This window comes from Eptatretus burgeri, chromosome 14, assembly GCF_056783735.1.
Source record: "Eptatretus burgeri isolate ZD-2024b chromosome 14, Ebu_testis_v1, whole genome shotgun sequence".
In the NCBI taxonomy this organism is placed as follows: domain Eukaryota; kingdom Metazoa; phylum Chordata; class Myxini; order Myxiniformes; family Myxinidae; genus Eptatretus; species Eptatretus burgeri.
The window spans coordinates 24154476-24173988 of NC_140974.1; the positions used below are offsets into that span (position 1 = coordinate 24154476).

General features: G+C 41.3%; 1 protein-coding gene across 8 annotated transcripts in view; it reads right to left on the bottom strand.

Annotated features, from left to right (window-relative positions):
* Nucleotides 1-1361: 1361 nt before the first annotated feature.
* The window catches only part of LOC147012795 (uncharacterized), a 104769-nt gene continuing 86617 nt past the window's right edge, over nucleotides 1362-19513 (bottom strand). For all 8 annotated transcript variants that reach the window (XM_085853991.1, XM_085853992.1, XM_085853987.1 and 5 more), the window contains 5 exons: nucleotides 6664-6710; nucleotides 5767-5859; nucleotides 4668-4729; nucleotides 3292-3458; nucleotides 1362-3163 (listed from right to left, as the gene is read on the bottom strand). In XM_085853991.1, coding sequence (XP_085710117.1) covers nucleotides 2939-3163; nucleotides 3292-3458; nucleotides 4668-4729; nucleotides 5767-5859; nucleotides 6664-6710 — 594 coding nt within the window. In that variant the 3' untranslated portion in view covers nucleotides 1362-2938. The remainder of the gene's footprint in view (nucleotides 3164-3291; nucleotides 3459-4667; nucleotides 4730-5766; nucleotides 5860-6663; nucleotides 6711-19513) is intronic.

The window sequence follows — 19513 nt, forward strand, 5'->3', positions numbered from 1 at the left end:
TTTTTAAACTAAATTGGTTCACATGCCTGATATTGGTTTAATTGTTAGGTTGGTGGGCTTGGGATCCTAGGATCCTGAGTACAAATGCTGCTTGGCTGTTGAATTAATACCAGGTGTGGTTGACTCGGCCTGTCATCCTTCTGAGGTTGGCAAAATGAGTGCCAGCTTACTGGTATCCTGTGTTGGAGTGGCGACCTGTCCGGGTTTGTGCCCAATAGCCTAGGAGACTGCTTCAGCAGCACCAATGCTCTGCACAGAGTATGTTCCCAATGGATGGATACAGGGGGCACTGCATTTGTGGCACAGCTGCACCCACTCAGCTAATGATGTGACTCACAGCCAAAAAGTGTTCACCACAACTCGGGTTGAAAAATATTCGTAAACCCATAACAACTCTGACGTTAAAATATGATCTTATAAAGGATGTCCCATCGTAAAGTGCTTATGAAAAAAAAAATACATCAAATTTATTTGTACTTTCGGATCACTTGTACATGTACATAAGTTGAAATGGAACTTCTGGATTTACTTGCACTCTGTGAAAGCAGTGTCAGTACCCCCAATAGTTCCCCCAATGTACCCCCAAAATACCCCAGTACCCCCAATGTCAGCTGCTACCCCCAATATCAGTCAGCCTACGTAAGCTTCAGAAGCCGTTTTTGGTAATGGCAGCCCAGCACTTGGGAAGGCAATCAATCCACAGATACATGTCTGGCTCACTGGCCTTCATCGAGATTGAGAGATGGCTTTTTTTTCAATAGAAAACGTTTAAAAATGCAAACATAAACATAAAGCTAAGCACGTGTACTTTGGTCCCAAAACCAAAATCCACAATCAAACTAATATGCATTCACCTTCGCTCGAGTTCATGCAATAAATACATATGTCCTTGCCATCAAGGCCAAAATGCATGGTCACACAATAACATTTTCAAATTGGGGCCCACTGACCTTCATCAGCATGGTGTGGATTCCCTCCAAGATTTGATCTAATAATCTGTCTCATGAGGGATTATATCCAAGAGTGCCTCGCTGAAATGGTGACCATGAACCCATGTACTACACCAACCCTTGCTGCAGGGGTCCTGACCAGTAGGATGCACCTCCTTTTAGTCAGGGCCCTTACAGCAAGTCCTGGTGTGGCCCAAAGGTTGTCACAATTTCAGTGAAGAGGTAGTATTGGATTTTTATTTATTTATTTATTTTTGCTTTTCTGGAATCCACACTTTGTGTAAGCATTTATCAACTCGGCCTAGAACGCTCTTCTTATTCGAAAGTGATAATCATGCTTAATTCTGTTAATAATAACACTATAACAGGCCAAGATCTCTTTGAAAAGAATATGCAGGAGCTGGTTTAAAAAAAAAAATTAATGGGAAATCAATGCGTTGGATTAAAACATGCATACATGATAATTAACCATCATATGTCTCAAATCTATGATTATCGTATGCTGATCGATGAACCTTTTGTATCAGGGAAATGTGCAAGTCCGTTTGTTCAATTACTTCCCTTTCTGTTTTTTAATTCATACCAAAAAGCAAGATCTCAGGTTGTGTTAATATTGTTCAGGTAACACTCCTTTTGCATAACTTGAGTAGTTAAGTTTGCGTAGACAATGTAACCATGACAGAGGTAAAACAATTGAAAAACAAATAATATGACATCATAGTTCCATCAGTGCACATGCATGAAGATTCGTTTTAAATCTGATTTTGTGCACGTGGAGGTGCAGCAATTCAAACGAAGTACACCATTTCTACTGAAGAAATATGAGTTTTCTTTAAATTCTGTTAATGTTGAAGATTAAACAAAATTATAAAAGTCATTTGCAACAGTAGACCATTTTTGACTCGATCCTATTATCATATGCAGCAATTTATATGATCCAGAAGGTAATGGCACTATGGATGTCAAAATAGAACCATGGCAACAAACTTTTGAGATCTGTGTTCACGGTGAACAAAACATCAACAACTAAAACGGCACTCGGTAGAGCACACACCTCCGCCAGGCTGAACAGTTTACGTTTTGTATCCCACTGATTGGCCGCATCAGGATCCGGATCTCAAGCATAATCTAATCGGCTTGTTCTTGTCACCTACCCAACTCATCCACCAAGTTTTATCACAACCCATACACAACTTTTTGAGATATCGTGTAACACTGTACTGAATATCATTTTTGGCCTGATCTCTCAATGGTGAAGAAACACTGAAATAATTATAGTCTCCGGACCCGCATCCAGAACTTCACCAAAATCAAATCAATTCATCCTTGTCACATACCCAACCCTGTCCACCAAGTTTCGTCTGAATCCTTCGATAACTTTTTGAGATATCCTGCACACAGACAAACAAACACACAAACAGGGGTGAAAACATAACCTACATCCACCTTCGATGGCGGAGGTAACAAGGGAGATGTGTGAAAGCTATAAAATGGCCAAGCAGTTGAGCTTAAGTTTGATTTCCACCGACCTCAAAGCATTTTGATCATTCATAATAATAAAAAGATATGAGCAATCTAATCCAATGACAAGGAAAGACAAGAGAAACATTATTTTTTTCACTCAACCCCTTGGAAAATGGAAAGAAATTTAATAAGTCGGAGATGGATTTGGGTACAAATCCAGGGTCATGGAAGAGCAAGGTTATGGAGGGTAAAGGGCTATTTACTGACATTGATGCAGGCAAGCAATAATTGGACACTAAGCAAGAGAATGAATGAACAGGGAGAGAGAGGAGAGGTAGAACATGATAGCCTGAATGTAAGCCGATTGTATTAGGGGGTTGGGTGGCTGTTAATGAGAATATAAAAAGGTCAAGGATGAAAATCTCAAAACAAAACCACATAAGCAGTCCTGGCCAAACAGCCTCATCTCCCTGATAATCTTCTTCATATTGGTAAGTTCATTGTTCTCGTTTTGCACTTCCTTATCATCTGGGCTTTGTGCTTGAATAGCTGGGACTGCTGAGAAAACTGGCCCGGACAGGAGAGGAGGGCGTGAGGAGGTCGAGATAAAGCTGTGAGCGTAGGAAACGTGGATATGAATCCTGTTCCATAAGGCCGTAAATGCAGCGCTGTGCCAGGTCAAAGGCCTCAGGCCCTGGATGGCACAGAGCAGCCATTGTACACTCCCTCGCATGAGAGTTCAGGTTTACCTTGGGAGTAAGTACAGCAAATGTCAAAGCACAATGTGGAACATTTCAGACTCTCTAATGATCTTTGCAAGTGTGTTGAAAATAATGGCAGCAAAGTCAAAGCTGTAATAGACAAGGCCTAGGCCTACCTCTTTCGGGGCCTGAGTTGTGACAAATTCATCATAGATCCTTTGGGCACGAACAGACAGCTTTGCAGGTGACTTGAGCCTCTTGTATTCCTCACAAGCAACCCAAAATTCCAGGTTCTCTTGAGAAAACTCACTTTTTAAAAAATGGAGAAATGCGGCATGACCATCTACAAGAAACACAGTAAACCCCCCTCCCATTAAATGTGAAATTAAAAATAAATAAACATGAAAATTACCCTCAAGAATGATCAGGAACTTTCGAAATAGATGTGGGGAAATGCTGAATTTTAAATAAAAAGGAGAGGAAATCCTGTATTTGAATAACAAAGCTGAAAAAGAACCACATACTGAATCAATCCGTCCCACAGTGCAGAGAAGCAACACAAAGACATTTTATAGTGATCTGGGGCTCGTGGAGGAGCTCATCCACAAATCGCGCGCACGATGAAGACAGGTGTGTGAGAGAAGTATACTTTTACCTGAATTACAAGGATATGAGGAGACGATGGACAAACAGACGTGATACGTGGGAGTTGGACCCAGGATACCCACATCATGAGCCATCAGTTCAAATGGGAACACAAACAGCTCCTCCATGTTCCTAGATTTGGTAGGCCAATTTTTTTTTTAAAGGCTCACCCAATTCTTATTGGGTTTACCATCCACTTTCTCCTTCTCGTACACTCCATAACTCCGATGCAAATTTCACGCAAGCTTTAGTGGAATCAAATCATTCCACCATTATAATGGTGCTCAAGACAAAGGGTTTGGTACGAATACGACGCATCATTTGCCTTGCAGCAAATCACAGGAATGAAGGTATTTCAAGGGTTACTTTTTCAAAAATTTGGAAGCAAGTTCAGAAACGCACAGTCCCCATGGGAAGACGCTATAGCAACAATTCGGAAAGACAATGAAAAGCAGATGGCTGGCCCAAAGTATCACATTCCAAGCACGTAAGGGGTGAAGGAACGGCAATTTTAGCTCCAACAATGAGCCAAGTTAATACGTGCCATAAGCAAAGCTTCTTACAGCTTCTGTAACTTAAATGCAAGTTTGAATGGCACACGATCACGTAATGTGAAAGAGGAAATGGCTGCTGGCAGTCATGGATGGTAAAAAGTTCTTTCCCACCTGATCACCGCTGCTGGTATCGAGTGAAAGTCGCGATGCAAATGAAATACGTTGTTAAAATGGTAAACCGAAGCAAGCAACGTTGACCATGAGTAACTGGTGTATTTTTCGCGAGATTGGGGAAGCAATACGAGCAAAACGTATTGGTTAAACCAGTGTGGCACTCGTCATTTGGATTCCAACTTGATTGATTTACTTTCCTTTGATGTGTGTATGCATTTGCTTGTACTTTATGTGCTCACATTTGTGGGTGAGCAGCTTTTCCAAAGATTGTGACCACTTGCGAACTTCCTCGACGCTCGGCCTGCCATTCAGATAACGAAAGAGGGTGAAAGGGGAAGAGCAAGTAAGAGAAGCAGAGATGCGGATAATTACCAAAAAGTGTTCAAAGTATGTATCTCCAGTTGACAAGACATTGGATTAATGAAAACAAATAATAATTAATAATGAAAATATCTTCCAATAATTGATTTCTGCCATGCTGGAAATAGATTAACTTCATGATCAAACTCCTCATTAAATCAAGTAAGGCAAATATTGCAAGCATCCCCCTGTCCCTCTCCCCGGTCCTCCCTCGAGTGACTTTTACAAGTTGCAAGTAAAGAAGAATGGTCAGATCGAGGGTCATTCACAATGATCTCCAGTAACAAGGGAAGGGAATAAGAGTCAACTGCAAGGAGTGGCCGAGCATCGCATGGAGACAAAATCCGGTGGAACATTGAAACTGTCCTCACCCTCAAGGTTGATCGTTAATGAGCCAGCTGGGTTTTTCCTGAAAATCCAAAAGTAACATGATAGTTCTCCTGAAACTAGACCAATACTGCCACCTTCACCTGGATTTGATCCAATAACATCTCGGAGGCAAGTTCAGTGTCTTCACCAACAAGCCACCACTGCACTCAAAGCTTGCACACGGAAGAGCTTGTCCATACAGCATGAAGGAAAAGGACATTTAATGACACCAGTGTTCTTTGACATGATTTGCGAGGATCTCAGTGCAGACAAGAGTCAAATCCATACATTGTATGGAATTGGAAGCTGTGGTCACGGCATAAACGATCGGATGGAATCGCCAAACAGGCCAATCTTGATCATGTTGATAAAAACAGGCCAGCAGACGTTTTGAAACAGGAGGCGTGATACGGAGCAAATCCCTGTCGTTTCAAAAGCTGCACTTGTATCAACTCTATTCTCCTCTCAAATAGAGGCATGATTTGCCAGCACAGATGGATAGCAGCTGCTGCACCCTGGACGGACGTGTCCTTGCATACATTAAGACTCGAAGGAAAAAGAATGTGCAGTGATAGTACCATCACTCTCACTCATCAGCCATTTTCATACCTGACAAACATGTTGTTGAGTTTGTCCAAAATGCCAGGCGGGTACAATGGAGTCCTCTTCAAGAACCTCAGGCGGCTCTTCACATCCTTTGCCCTGCGGTGGGGCAAGACAATGGAATGTCGCCAGGAATCGCAACCACCGACCGCCACCAATTCAGAAAATTAACGTTCATTGAAGTACAATTGTGAGTACGGTAAAATAACGATTTCATCCATATACATCTACATATATATATATATATATATATATATATATATATATATATATATATATATATATATATATATATATATATATATATATATAATCTATCGAGTATATGAAGCTTAATCTTACATCAAGCTTCTGTTGTATCCTCATCTGCTCAATCTGACTTATATTGGGAAAACAGAATTTGTCTCACCCAGTCAGGAAATTTTAGGCCCACAATGTATAGTGGCAGATAGAACAACCAACATTATACATCCCCTCGCAAGGTCGAAGTGCTTCGCAATGGAGCACCGCCTGCTGGCATCACACCAGATTGGCAGTTTGTAGTGGTTCAACCTCACCAGGAGTTGAACTCAGACTGAAAACTGCTCAGAATTGAGAACACTACCGAAGAGTGACCCTACATTTATGGTGAAGTACTTTAGAAACTCTTAAAATAGCTAAATCAGCAATATATATATATATATATATATATATATATATATATATATATATATATATATATATATATATATATATATATATATATATATATATATATATATATATGATTACTTCACATACTGATTTAATAAATGATGCCACAGTGGGCAGACAAACTTGATAAACTGTCAGTTGTTGAAAAACAAGACCAATGGCTGAGGAAAGTTTCACATTAAACAGATAAATGAAAAACGAAAAACGTACAGATTCGTGGTCTTTGGCTTCTGGTTCGCCTCGTTTCCATCGTCGTCCTGTGCAAACACAACGAGCATTGCTGTCTCTCTCTCTCCTCAACACCACAAACTCTTTGTTACTACTTAGAACACTGTCACACAGTTGCAACAGGTGCGGTGGAGTTAGCAAAGCTACACTCACACTCTTAGTCCAAAATGCAGGTGCTCACAAGGCCAATAACAAAATAAAACCAAACTTTAGTCAAGTCCAACCACCTTTTTGTTCTCCCTAACTCCTCTCACTGAGGATTCAAAATCTCAAACCAAATAAATACAACCCATTCCATCCTCCAGTTCAATGTGCTTTGTCTCTCCACACCACCAACCGATGATTTTGATTGGCTAACTATCACCGCCCCTTTTAGTGCCTGGGTGGGAGCGGTTAATAGCGAGGCATCTGATTGGTCAGTGGGCGGTGGCTGGATTTGGGCCCGATCTGCTGGCACAGATGGATCGCAGCTGCTGAACCCTGGATGGATGTGTCCTTGCATAAATTAAGAGTCAAAAGAAAAGAATAAGAAGAAAAAATGCAGGAAAAGAAGGGAAGGAAAGGAGACAAACATTGAGGAAGATCAAAAGATTTGATGAGCAATAAAATTCCAAGGAAAATATTTGTAAGACCACATTAAAAAAAGAAAAAAATCCATTTATCATTAGTGACTTGGCTGAAATGTTGGTCGATGGTGAAATTTGTGTTTTCGGTGACACTCTGACCAAAGCAATCATTTCACGTGAGGGCATCGATCCAAACGCACAACAAAGGTCACAAAGAGACGAGGTCTACAAAGAAACAAAATATATGAACATTAAACTTTACTTTATTATTAAAATAGCAAGGATATATTACAATGTAGTTTCTTTTGTAACTAATCATAATCCTCATCAGCATGGTTTGCCCTTTGTAGTTGCTCAATTCTCAGTTTGCTTTCAAATCTTATGCCCACAACCCCTCAATCTCCATACCTACAATGCCCAGTCGTGCCCAACTGCTCCTGCACTCTGTGTCTTTTCTTCCTGACATGGTGGAGAAGTTTCTGGCAATCCTCGTCTCTGATTCTGCAACTGGCCTGGACAGCATCAGCGCACACATCCTAAAACCTGCTCTGCTGCTCTTGAGCATCCTCTCTCTGCCCTTTTCACCCTCTGATTTGCCCAAGGTCATCTTCCATGTGTTGGAAATCTGCCAACATCACTGCATTACATAAGCATGGCACAAAAAGTGATCCCCTTAAATACTGACCTATCAGCTCACTTAAAATCATCAGAAATGTGATGGAATCCATCATCACAGTTGATATCAATCAATTCCTCCTGTTCTCCAATAGCTTCATCTCAGATCGTGAGTTCATACACAGAGCCGATGACTCGACCCTCGACATGCTGCTTTGGTTCTCCAAGCAATGTATGGAGGCCTCAATGTCAGACATGAGATCAGGCCATCTCTCTGGATATATATCGAGCTTTCAATACAGTCTGGCATTAAATAGTACACATCATGTGCAAGAACATGGCAGTGGGAGAGGCTCGACGGAGGTTCGGTTTGTGCTGTCGGGTTTGTGGTCCTGCTGCAGGCTGCTGCTGGCTAGTGCAAGAGGTCCTAGAGGGAGACAACTGAGGTGCAGTGTGGCCAGGGCCATGCAGACCTGATACTTTAGAAAGATTTCATCATGATGCATTCAAGGTCAGCCTTGCTCTTCAACCTCTCTGCCTATTGCATTCAAGGGCAGCTACACACCTGGCTGATTGACTTCCTCTGCTCACATCGCTAACTCATGGCTCTCAATGGGATCCTCTCATCTCCTCTCGCTCTCAAAGCTGGAGTGCCCAAAGGCAGTACCTTTTGGCCGAGTCCTACTCCTAATCTTCATCAACGATCTTTCTGACTCTCTTTCTGACTTTTATACACTTACAATGAATGACTTCTTCCAAAGCTTTATGGAATGCTGCTCTCCCCTTTGAGCTGGTGCCAATGCCTCACACCTTGCTCAGCTTGATGCCATGGAAACCAAAGCTTTCAAAATCATTGCTATCTCCCACAACGAAACCGAGTCCATGGGCCTATGACTTTCACATCCAGACAGGTCAGTGGTCCCCCTGTCTTTTACAGCCAAGTTTCTGGTCTTGCACCCTCTGCCCTTTTGTGTTCCGTCTCCTGCACCCATCTCAGCACATGTGGTCTTCTGACAACCCACTTCTGGTGAAACTCCTGGGATCCAGACTCAATACTCATATCCACTCATTCATTTGTCTTTTTCCCCCACTTGGGGAACCAACTTCTCCAGTCTGCTCAGTCCCATTTCTCCATCCAGGTCTTCAAGACAACTGTTCACCACTACCCCAGGTCATCCCCTGTATCATGACATCAGACTTGACCATGAATACTTGAGTATCATGACATTGGACTTGAAAATGATTCAACAATTTGGCATTATATGTCATCCTGACGAGCCGTAACAAGGGCGAAATCTGGATCAGCAACTCTGCTTTCATTTATTCGTGACCATAAAGGCATAGATCTGTCTTCAAATACCCGAGTGCCACACAGACGCCATCCTAGTTTGGATGTGATGTCAGCATAATTGATGTGCATTACATCCGTGTCATGTCAGATCTAGGGTCAGTGTGTTCCTTTCATTCAATTTATTATTCTTGATCGCAAACCTCTGAACTGGTGATCAGCAGGGCAGAGACAATGTGTTCATGTGGCAGATGACACTTGTTACTAACAGGTCATGCAGCAAGTGCTATGATGGGATTTGACCTATGTCCTGCTGCCTCATCAAGTTCAAGGGTTCGATTTATATATGGCTAGGATTTTCGAATAAATTAACTCCCACGCTCTTCCAGCCAAAGAAAGCTGCATAAATCAACCAAATGTATAAATCAACCAAGGTAAACCCTTTGCTGTTTCAAACTCTACCCGAGTTCCTCTTCAGCTGCAGACATTCAATCATGTATGCAATTGCAGAGGAACTCAGTTAGAGTTTGTGAGATTTTTCAGCTTTGGCTGCTACAGGATGTGAACTGTGCCCTACTGCTTCATCAAGCTTGGAGGTTTAACACCGTATTAAGCCGACTAGGTTACACGGTCACACGTGAACGATTATGTGTTTGGTCGTCCTGACGAGCTCATAACAAGGGCAAAACCATGATCAGAGACCCCACTGTACTTCACTTATGGCCTTTGAATCTTCAGTCTTTAAAACAGACTTGAGTGTGCACTACTGGAGCTATCCGGGTAGGAAGTGAAGCAGTACACATGCACTCATGATGTTTAATGTCGTGATGGATTTAACAGGTCGTAAGGGCCTTCTCTAAGTTTATTGCTACACCCGACTGCAACCCCACCTCCTGGTTGGTGGAGCAGTAAGGCAGCGGTAATGTGCCCGTATGGCAGACAGACATTACTGCTCACAGATCGTTGCAGTCTTCAACGACCGTCACGACACATGGCTAATATGGGATGAAAAGGTCTCCACGTCCGTTGGGTGAATTTGGGGCAAATCAGCATCCACGAACATGTCTCCGGAATCGCCAACATGAATAGCTGAGTGGAGCTCATTGATATTGTACATTGAGGAGCATAAGCACAGACACAATCTGCCCATGTCCTGGGTCAATAAGCCAATAACAAAAGGCTATGAGTCTCTTTCCCAATGGCTGCACAAGTTTTCATCAAACACAGGAATTTATTGATAGAGAAAATGGGGGGGGGGGGGGAAGGGAAGAAAGTAAAGCTCAGCGGTAATCATGATGAAATAAAATAATTATATACAACACACCCCAAAACCACAATGGCCTGAGCATTTATGAATACCTTATCTCTTTAATTTGCGGCAAGCACAGACTTAGCAGGGGAATGACGAGACAAAGAAACCTGGCCTGCGCAGCTCCGCTCGCGCATGCGCCATAAGTCCTTCGTTCACGTTCTCGCTTCTCGACCCAGTTGGCTGCTGGGGTCTTGTCTCCTGGGTGGGCATGTAGCAGTTCTGCGTGGCCCTGGCCACACTGCACCTCAGTTGTCTCCCTTTAGGGCCTCTTGCAATAGCCAGCAGCAGCCTGCAGCAGGACCACAAACCCGACAACACAAACCGAACCTCCGTCGAGCCTCTCCCGCTGCCATGTTCTTGCACATGATGTGTACTATTTAAGTCCCATCGAGTTTATTGAATCAAATCACGTGTGGGGCATGCCAATTGAACAATGCCACTCGACAGATATCCATATAAGGGCACGTACTTTGCCCATCTGATGGCCTTGTGCTGACTCAGCGATCACAGCTTGGGTCAAGCTCAATGGTTATTACAGGAAGGATATTCCTTAAAACGACAGATAGACAACAGGGGAGATTGAAGAACGTAGGGAGTGGGGAAAGGCAGGTCTTAAATACAGACACTTGGGCAGAGGGACTAGATATTTCGAAACATGTACTCAACACATTTTATCATTATGGAAATCACAAAACACTTACACTAATTCCTACTCTGAAATAACTATTCTAATATACCCCTCACTTAACCCCCCAAGACCAAATCTGTAATAATATAGATACATTAAACAAAAAGCAAATCTCTGACCCTGAATGTGACATTACGCTGACGTCATGCACATAAGTAAACCAACACAATGCCTCCAAAGTAGGAAGGCATCCATATGGTACTCAAGTCTTTAAAGACCAAGATTTACTGACACAAACAAATGAATGAATGCAGAGCTGCCGATCTGGAATTTCACCCTTATCATGGGCTCATCAGGACAGCATCCTGCAAAGTCGTTCATTTGTGACCGTGTTAAGTAGGTTAAATAAAAATCGACCCCCGAACTTGATGAGGTCGCAAAGCACAGGTCGATTCTCATAACAGGAAATGCTGCACAACCTATTAGCGACAAGCATCGTCTGCCACACGAACACATTGTCTCTGCCTCGCTAATTATCAGTTAGGAGGTGTGGTTGCAGTCAGAAAGGATAAATCAAACAAAAAGCACATCTCTGACCCTGAAGGTGACATGACACTGATGTCATGCACATAAGTAATGCTCATAATAAAGCTGACGTCATACCCATAAGAAGGGCAAAATCCAGATTGGTGGCTCTGCATTCATGTACAGTATTTGTGACCATAGATCTCGATCTTTAAAGACCTGAGTACCTCATTGAGAGCATCCTACATTGGAGGCGTTGTGTTGGTTTACTTATGTGGAGGACTTCAGCATCATGATGCATTCAAGGTCAGAGATGACATATACATATCACATGCACAGGAGCGTTCATAATCACCCCAAAGGGCATCATGCAGCATAATTCGAGACTTTAGTTGAAGGGTTCAAAATGCAACAAGCAGAGATATAACAGCAGAGCTGCAAACATGTTTCACCCTTTCTAGAGCCCATCAGTCCAGCATAATGCCTCAAATCTCCAGCTCTGGTCTGAACGTCCTTTCAGACTTATTGGTGGTAATACCCCCCCCCCCCCAACTGTGGCTGGTAAGGACAAAACAAATCATGTCCCATTGCAGCCATTGCTGCATCATTTCTGAACAACAGGCATCATCTGCCACACACATGCATCATTGATGGCCTTACTACAGCACAGCCAGGAGGAGAGCTTCGCGGTTTGGAAATAATGACGATGAAAAATCAATTTACCATGTATAAATCCGAAAGGACGTTCAAGCTCCAGAAAACCTCATTATTTTACAGTCACAACTCTTTTAATGAGTGTAACCTATTTCAAATATATTGATTCCCATGTGATTTTGGAGGTGTTTGTGAAGAATGGCTTCATGAATTGTTATTATCACTTGAGCAATGTGGGCTTTCCATATCACATCACAGGCTCACAAACTCCTTGACTCGACAAAAAAAAACATGATGTCATCAAAGCCTCATGCAATACTGGCCGCACATCACACAGATACCTTGCTGGGAAAAGGTAATATTGCACTCTCATCATTAGTGGTTCGAATCGAAATTGGAGGACAACAGGTGCTCGGTCGTGATTTCACTTTACAATAAGCAAACGACAACATATTCTACATCTCCATCCACACTCATGGAGATCGATTCCAGAAAAGCCTGTTCATCAACACAGTGGATGGAATCAACAGAACATCGATCAAAGAATGCGAACCATTGTCGAAAACAAGGACAATCTGAGGTTATGGACATTAACCCTCTATCTGTTGGTTCCATGCATCATTCTACCCGTCAGATACAGTACATTGCAGCTTTCTTGAGCATGTTGAGCTTTTCATTCTTCTGCTCATCAACGCAATCTCATGTTTTCACTATGGTTATGACTGTAGATTGAAACAATATATTTTGTGAAAGTTTCCTGAGTTATTGATTAACGATTGTGCTTTAATTCCATGTTTAAAAGGGGACTGATGGAGTTTGAGGCTGGCTCAACTGTACACGTTTCTGTATTGAAGTATTTTCTATACATTGTAAGTACAGGAGAAAATGAAGGCCAAAAGTTATTCGGTATGACCTCCGGTAAAAAAGGAAGGGAATGAGGGTCAACCACAATGAGTGGAGTAGCATCATATGTGGACCAGACCAGGTGGGACAGGCAAAACATCCCACCCAGAAGATTGTGAATGAGTCAGCTGGGTTTTATCGACCATGCAATAGTGACATGGCAGTTCTCATAAAACTAATGACTTCCTGAAGCTTAGAAACCAAATCCTTAAAACTGCTGTCTTCTAGTGGGTTTGAATCATCAACCTCAAGTAAGCCAGTGCAGTCAGTGTGCCTTGATTCACCAATAACCCACCACTGTCAACAAGATTGCAGGTTTTGGTGATTGTAGCTTCAAATCCCTTTATGTAGCATCTGCCTCAGTTATTCGGAGGCAATAGGAAGCCAACTTGGGGCGGATAACTCTTGATGGGTTTGTGGATTGTCGGAATGAGTTACCTGCTCCTTTTATTGTATAAACACACAATACAAAGACAATGTGGTATGAATGGTGGGTAAAGAATTGCAGGGAATCGGTGGGACATGCTTCCAGCTTGCGTTGTCCATAAAAGGTGCGGTTTGCCGAGAGGAATGAAAACAAATGAGGTGATGGAGACTCCAAGGATATCACACACCCAACGTGTCTCCCCTCTCATATGTATACCCTTTGGTCCTGTTTAAGCTGAGCCCAAGTTCATACACCCACACCACCAATGTAATATGTTTTCAGTTGTTCTGAGCATCAACAGTTTCGTCTAAGTGTTTTCTCCTATTATAATAACGTTCTTTTATTTATACAGCTAAGTTTGGAGAGAAGAAAACAAAGTTGTCATTTAGCAATCTTAAATTCACATTGACTTAAAGTTTGCAATGAAATAAAGAGAAATTTCTGAGATATCCTGAAGACTCAATAGCTCAGTGGGCTGTCACCATGTAAATGATGAGGTCCTTGGGTTGGGTTTGAGTCCTGGGTTCAGTCAGAATTTTTTCCACACAAGCCCCGTGCAGGAATTTATTCCTGTTTTATAAATTTATCCATGAGGTTTGTCTCCAATACACCGACACACACACACGTTCATGGGTTCTGCCTCGCAGGAACATAATACGTCAGCCACTATAAAGCTTGCAGTGTTAGTGTGAGAAATTTTGAGCATATACTGAAGAATTATGAGCTCAGTGGGCTGTCAACACGTAAGTCGTGAGGTCCTTGAGTTTGAGTCCCAGGTTGAGTCAGAATTTTTTTCACCCTCGCCCCACGCAATAATTTATTCATATGTATCTTACCATGTAAAACACAATGTGTGTTTGTGTATTTGTTTGTGTGATGTCTGTCCCCCTTCAAAAGGATGATTTAAGAAGGGTTTTAAAGGACAATCCTTTAACATGACTCCATGTTCACTACGGTCTATGTTTTCAGGATAAATAAACTCAAAAAACATTTTCCATTAAAGAGTAATTACGTCTCTTCTTTTGGACCAGACCAATTTCAAAATGTAGACAGTGACTTGCAACCCGGCCACAATGGTGGTGTACAAAAGCATTTTTTTTAAATAACAATAAATGCAAGGCACAGGGAGGGGAAATTCACTGCATGTTATGTGTAACGCGCACATAGTAAAACGAGATAAAGAAGATATCAGCACACCCGACGCTCGGCCGAGGCTTCAGGCTTTGGCACGCTCACGAGGCTGTTCCCTCGAAATGAAAGGTCCCAGAAGATAAATAAAATAGGGTAACATTTGTACATGTAGTGTTTTAAAATCATGCTTTTTCTTGCTACAAAACAACATCTTCCAGTGTCTGAATATTTCAAATAAAATAATTCCATCATTTTTGACAATCCATAATTCTAGAGAAATCCATCATTTTTGATGGGCTTTTATACAAGTGTGTGTATGCGTGTGTGTATATACATATATGTATACTTGTATTCACAACTGTGCAAAAGTCTGCAACAAATTTAGGAGTTACAATATATAGATGTTATGAGCATCAACAATTCAGGCAAGTGTTTTATCCCATTATAATAACATTCTGTTATTTATACAGCTTAGTTTGGAAAGAAGAAAACAAACTTGTTAATTTAGAAATCATAAATTAACAATGAATAAAAGTTTGCTACGAAAGAACGATGCCATGGCATTGACGAGTCATTCAATGCCATTAAATAGTCTTAACATCATAAATATTTGAGTCCAACACTCCATGATGGAGGCTGGTGAGGAAAGATAATGTGCTCAAGCAGCAGACAGTTTGTGCTGCCTCAGGTTCATTTCGCACCTGACCACTCACTATCGATGGTGTGTCATTGGCAAGCATATAACTATGAACGGTCACCTTAAGTGGTTGGGAATGTGATAAGCTACCCTGATGAGGCCCAACCATTCCGAAACCAGTTGGTAGTTTAACCTTTTCAGCCACAGGATGGATGATAACACCCACCATTTGAACTGCTAGCCTGCAGTCATTGTGAAATATGTTGCTCGGTTGCAATGAGAACAAGACACCATGGCATTGATGAGTCATGTCATTAAATCCCTTAATATCATATTATATACAGTATATCAAAATGTATGGAGTGTGATGAAGAACTCCTACCTGATCTCCAACAGACGTGAGTCCCGTATGTGTGCAGAACAAAGCATACAGGCCACTCATGTCAAAAGAGAAATTTAAGGTCATCATTGGTTAAACATCAAATGGAACCACCTGTCTGGATTTCTGGCATATTTGCCCTCATTAGGATGGCACACCAAATAAATATCTAACCAATGATGACCACAGTCATCATTTAAATGCCACTCGCACCCTCTGGCTGTCACGGACAGCATCAGGCACAGATTATGTATCACACAGTAAAACTGCATCATCTGCAAAGACCAAAAGCCTGTCTGCCACTTCGACGATTGCCAATGCAAACCAAAAAAACAGAAGGCAAGTGCCATCGGGTGGAGATGTAAATCAAAATGTGTGGAGCATGATGAAACACTCTGACCTGATCTACAACGGACGTGAGTCCTGCACATGTGCAGATGAAGATGGACAAAGAAGGGATACAGGTAACAATGAGGGATAAGGGAGAACACAAAGGGTGGACGATGTGGATGCATTTGTAAAATTATGTTTGACCAGTCTGTGACTTTGTCAATGTCTGATGAGAGGGAAGAGGCTACTGCCTGTCTGTCAGGATGAGAGATGTCAAGGCAGAGAGTGGAATCATCAGCAAAAAGATAAAGAAGATTTTCCAGAGAGTCAGTGAGATCACTAATGAAGATGAGGAATAGGATGGGGCCAAGAATACAGCCTTGGGGTCCTCCAGCCTTGGCAGGAAGAGGAGATTAAATGGTTCCATTGCGAGCCACACAGTTGTCTGCGAGAGGTCACGTGCTGAGGCTTGGGGTCTATTGACCTGAGGAAGCCTACTGTGAAGTGGGTGAAACGTCATCTGAGATGGGGTCTTGTGTGCAAAGCAGGTGAGTCCCACACAGTCCCAACCCAAAAAACTCCTTGCAGTCATTGCTGCAAAAGGTGCTTCCACCAAGTACTGAACTAAAAGGGGCTGAATATTTTGCAACCAGTGAATTTTGATTTGTGCAGGCTTTTGCAGATATTCCTGACATGCAACCTCCTTCAACTAGTGTTTCATTTGATCTCTTCCATGATTAATAAAAAAAGTTGATTTGGAAATATTTTTTACATCATTTATAATTGGAATTTTTTACTTCTTTAATGATAATACAATGAAAATAATTATTACAGAAGTGTCGTTGAATGTTGAGTTTTGGACATGTATGTTTTCTGCCTTAATAACATAATCAGGTAGACAAGAAAGCTTTAAAAAGCAAGGCTTTTGGCTCGGCCTATATTTGTGGAGAAAAATCCATAAAACGTGGAAAAGATATGTGATCCATAGAAGTGGACCTCGGGCCCCTCACCCAATGCTGATTATCACGATATGGTGTGTGTCAGGATGGTTACTCAAAGAATCTACCCCTAGGGCTATTGTTCAACCTTCAGGCCAAATGGAATTTCTGCCGTGTTTGTGTGAAGCTCATTTGGCATATTTCCTCGGTGTGAAATTCCATTATCTCCTTAAAACTTGAATATTGTATTTTTATACATGAAGGGCAATAATTTAAATTAGTAAAGTACTATATTTCTAAATGAAGGTTTGCAGACCACATCCATATTACAATGAGTTATATTTTATCTCACTTGTATGTTTTGTGCAATTTCAAAACTTTATTGAATATAGATAGAAGATCGTTTCTGTGCTTTGTTTGCTTCTTGCATCTAATAGAACTACTTTTCCATGAGGCCCAGACCGGTGTGACTTAACCAAGAAGAGAGTAACCTGGCTCAGGGCCAGAGACATTTCAGAGCAAAAATAACCTGAGAATATGGTTGGGGCCATTCAAAATGGAGATGGTTGAATGGAAGAAAAGTTAATGGGAAGGAAAAATACTTTATCAAGAATGTTTTTAAAAAATAAAGAATAAGACAAAAATACAAATCAATACTTACTTTGCCAGTAATTGTGGAAATAAAGATGAAGTCACAAGGAATCGTATTTCCAAAGTTATCCCATTCCTTTCCAGGGGAATATCAAGCATAAGAGGCTGTGATATTTCATAAAAAGAAAGCAATTCAGGCTTGGTCATGCCTTGATGCTTGAACCCACGTCAACACGTGCAACGAAATATAGACAGGATGTCGAATACCGCAAGAAACATGACATTTGAATGAAAATCATCCTGTTACTTCACTTGAAATATTACTGATGCAACAACGTACATGGAACCATACATTCAAACAAACACTACATGCATATATATATATATATATATATATATATATATATATATATATATATATATATATATATATATATATATATATAGTATATATACATATTTACACATACACACACACACAAGGAAACAAGGAAGGAAATCCAACACAGGTGGAGGCCATTCAGCCCATCATGCTGACGTGAACACCACACAAATCCATCCACACAAGATCCAAGGAAGAAAATGCAAAATAGTGTTTTTTTGAAAAATGATTGAAATCAATTTTTCTGTTTGTTTTTTGGTAGGGGGGGGTTTGTAGTTTTTGTATTTTAGATCCTCGTGGAGGATCTCTAAGTCTTACTCACGTTGTTGTTCTTCATCTTCTTCTTCTTGTGGACTTTTTTGTTTCACAGCCTACAGTTTTCATCAAAACTTCCTGAAACTTGGCATATATATGTAAAAATACCCTGCGCAGACAATAACGATCTCCGATTTTGAAAATTCCTCCGAGAAAAAAAGTTATGACGTCAAAATATCTCCGCTAATGGAAATCGCCAAAAAATTATCTCCGAAACTAGACAAGCTTTTTGAATTCTGTTTGCGGGAATTGAACAGGGCATTAGTGGAGATGAATTACCGCACGTATGATACATCACTATGATGTCATATCAATTTTTATGACGTCATTCCTATTTTTTGACATTTTTTTGTTTCACAACCCAGAGTTTTCATTGGATCTTCGTGAAACTTGCCATGTAAATGCAGAAAGCCCACACGCAGGCAGTAACCATCTCTGATTTTGGAAATTCTTCTGAGAAAAAAAGTTGACGTCATAATATCGCTGCTAATGGAAATCGCCTTTACCATTATCTCCGAAAATGAGCAAGCTGTTTGAATTTTGTTTGTGGGAATCGAGCTACACGAGCATTATTACAGATAATTTATCGCAAACCTGATACATCACAATGACGTCATATTCGTTTTTATGACGTCATCATTAAGAGGATGAGGATCTTAGCTCATTTGAGCTTGTTTATTTATTTATTTTTTCTTTTCTTCCCCTCAGGGGAGGGGGCATGGGCTTGGTTAAAACACACAACATCAACCACACAACCCCCCTTGACAAGACCCCCAGCAACAGCACTCCGTACACATGCACAAAATCACCCATCAATGCTCAAACTACCTAAAAGTCCAATCAAAATCCCCATACTTCTCTATCTCCATAACTTCCAGCTACCTGTTTCATTCCAATTTAAACTGATCTACTTTTTCTGCTGCTACTACCTTTCCAGAAAGACCATTCCATGCATTAACTACTCTCTGAGTGAAAGTCCCCTGCCTTGCTATCGTCTTAACTCTCCTCTTCTCTACACTCAAGCATGGCCCCTGGTCCTATCACTGTCTACTGTGTTGAATAATTCCTCTGCACTTATTTTATCTACACCTTTCATTATCTTAAACATCTGTATCATATCTCCTTGTAACCACCTCCTTTCTAGTAATTAAAGTCACGTCTCCTTCAGCCACTCCTCATAGCTGAGTCGAGATAGGCCCGAAATCAATCTA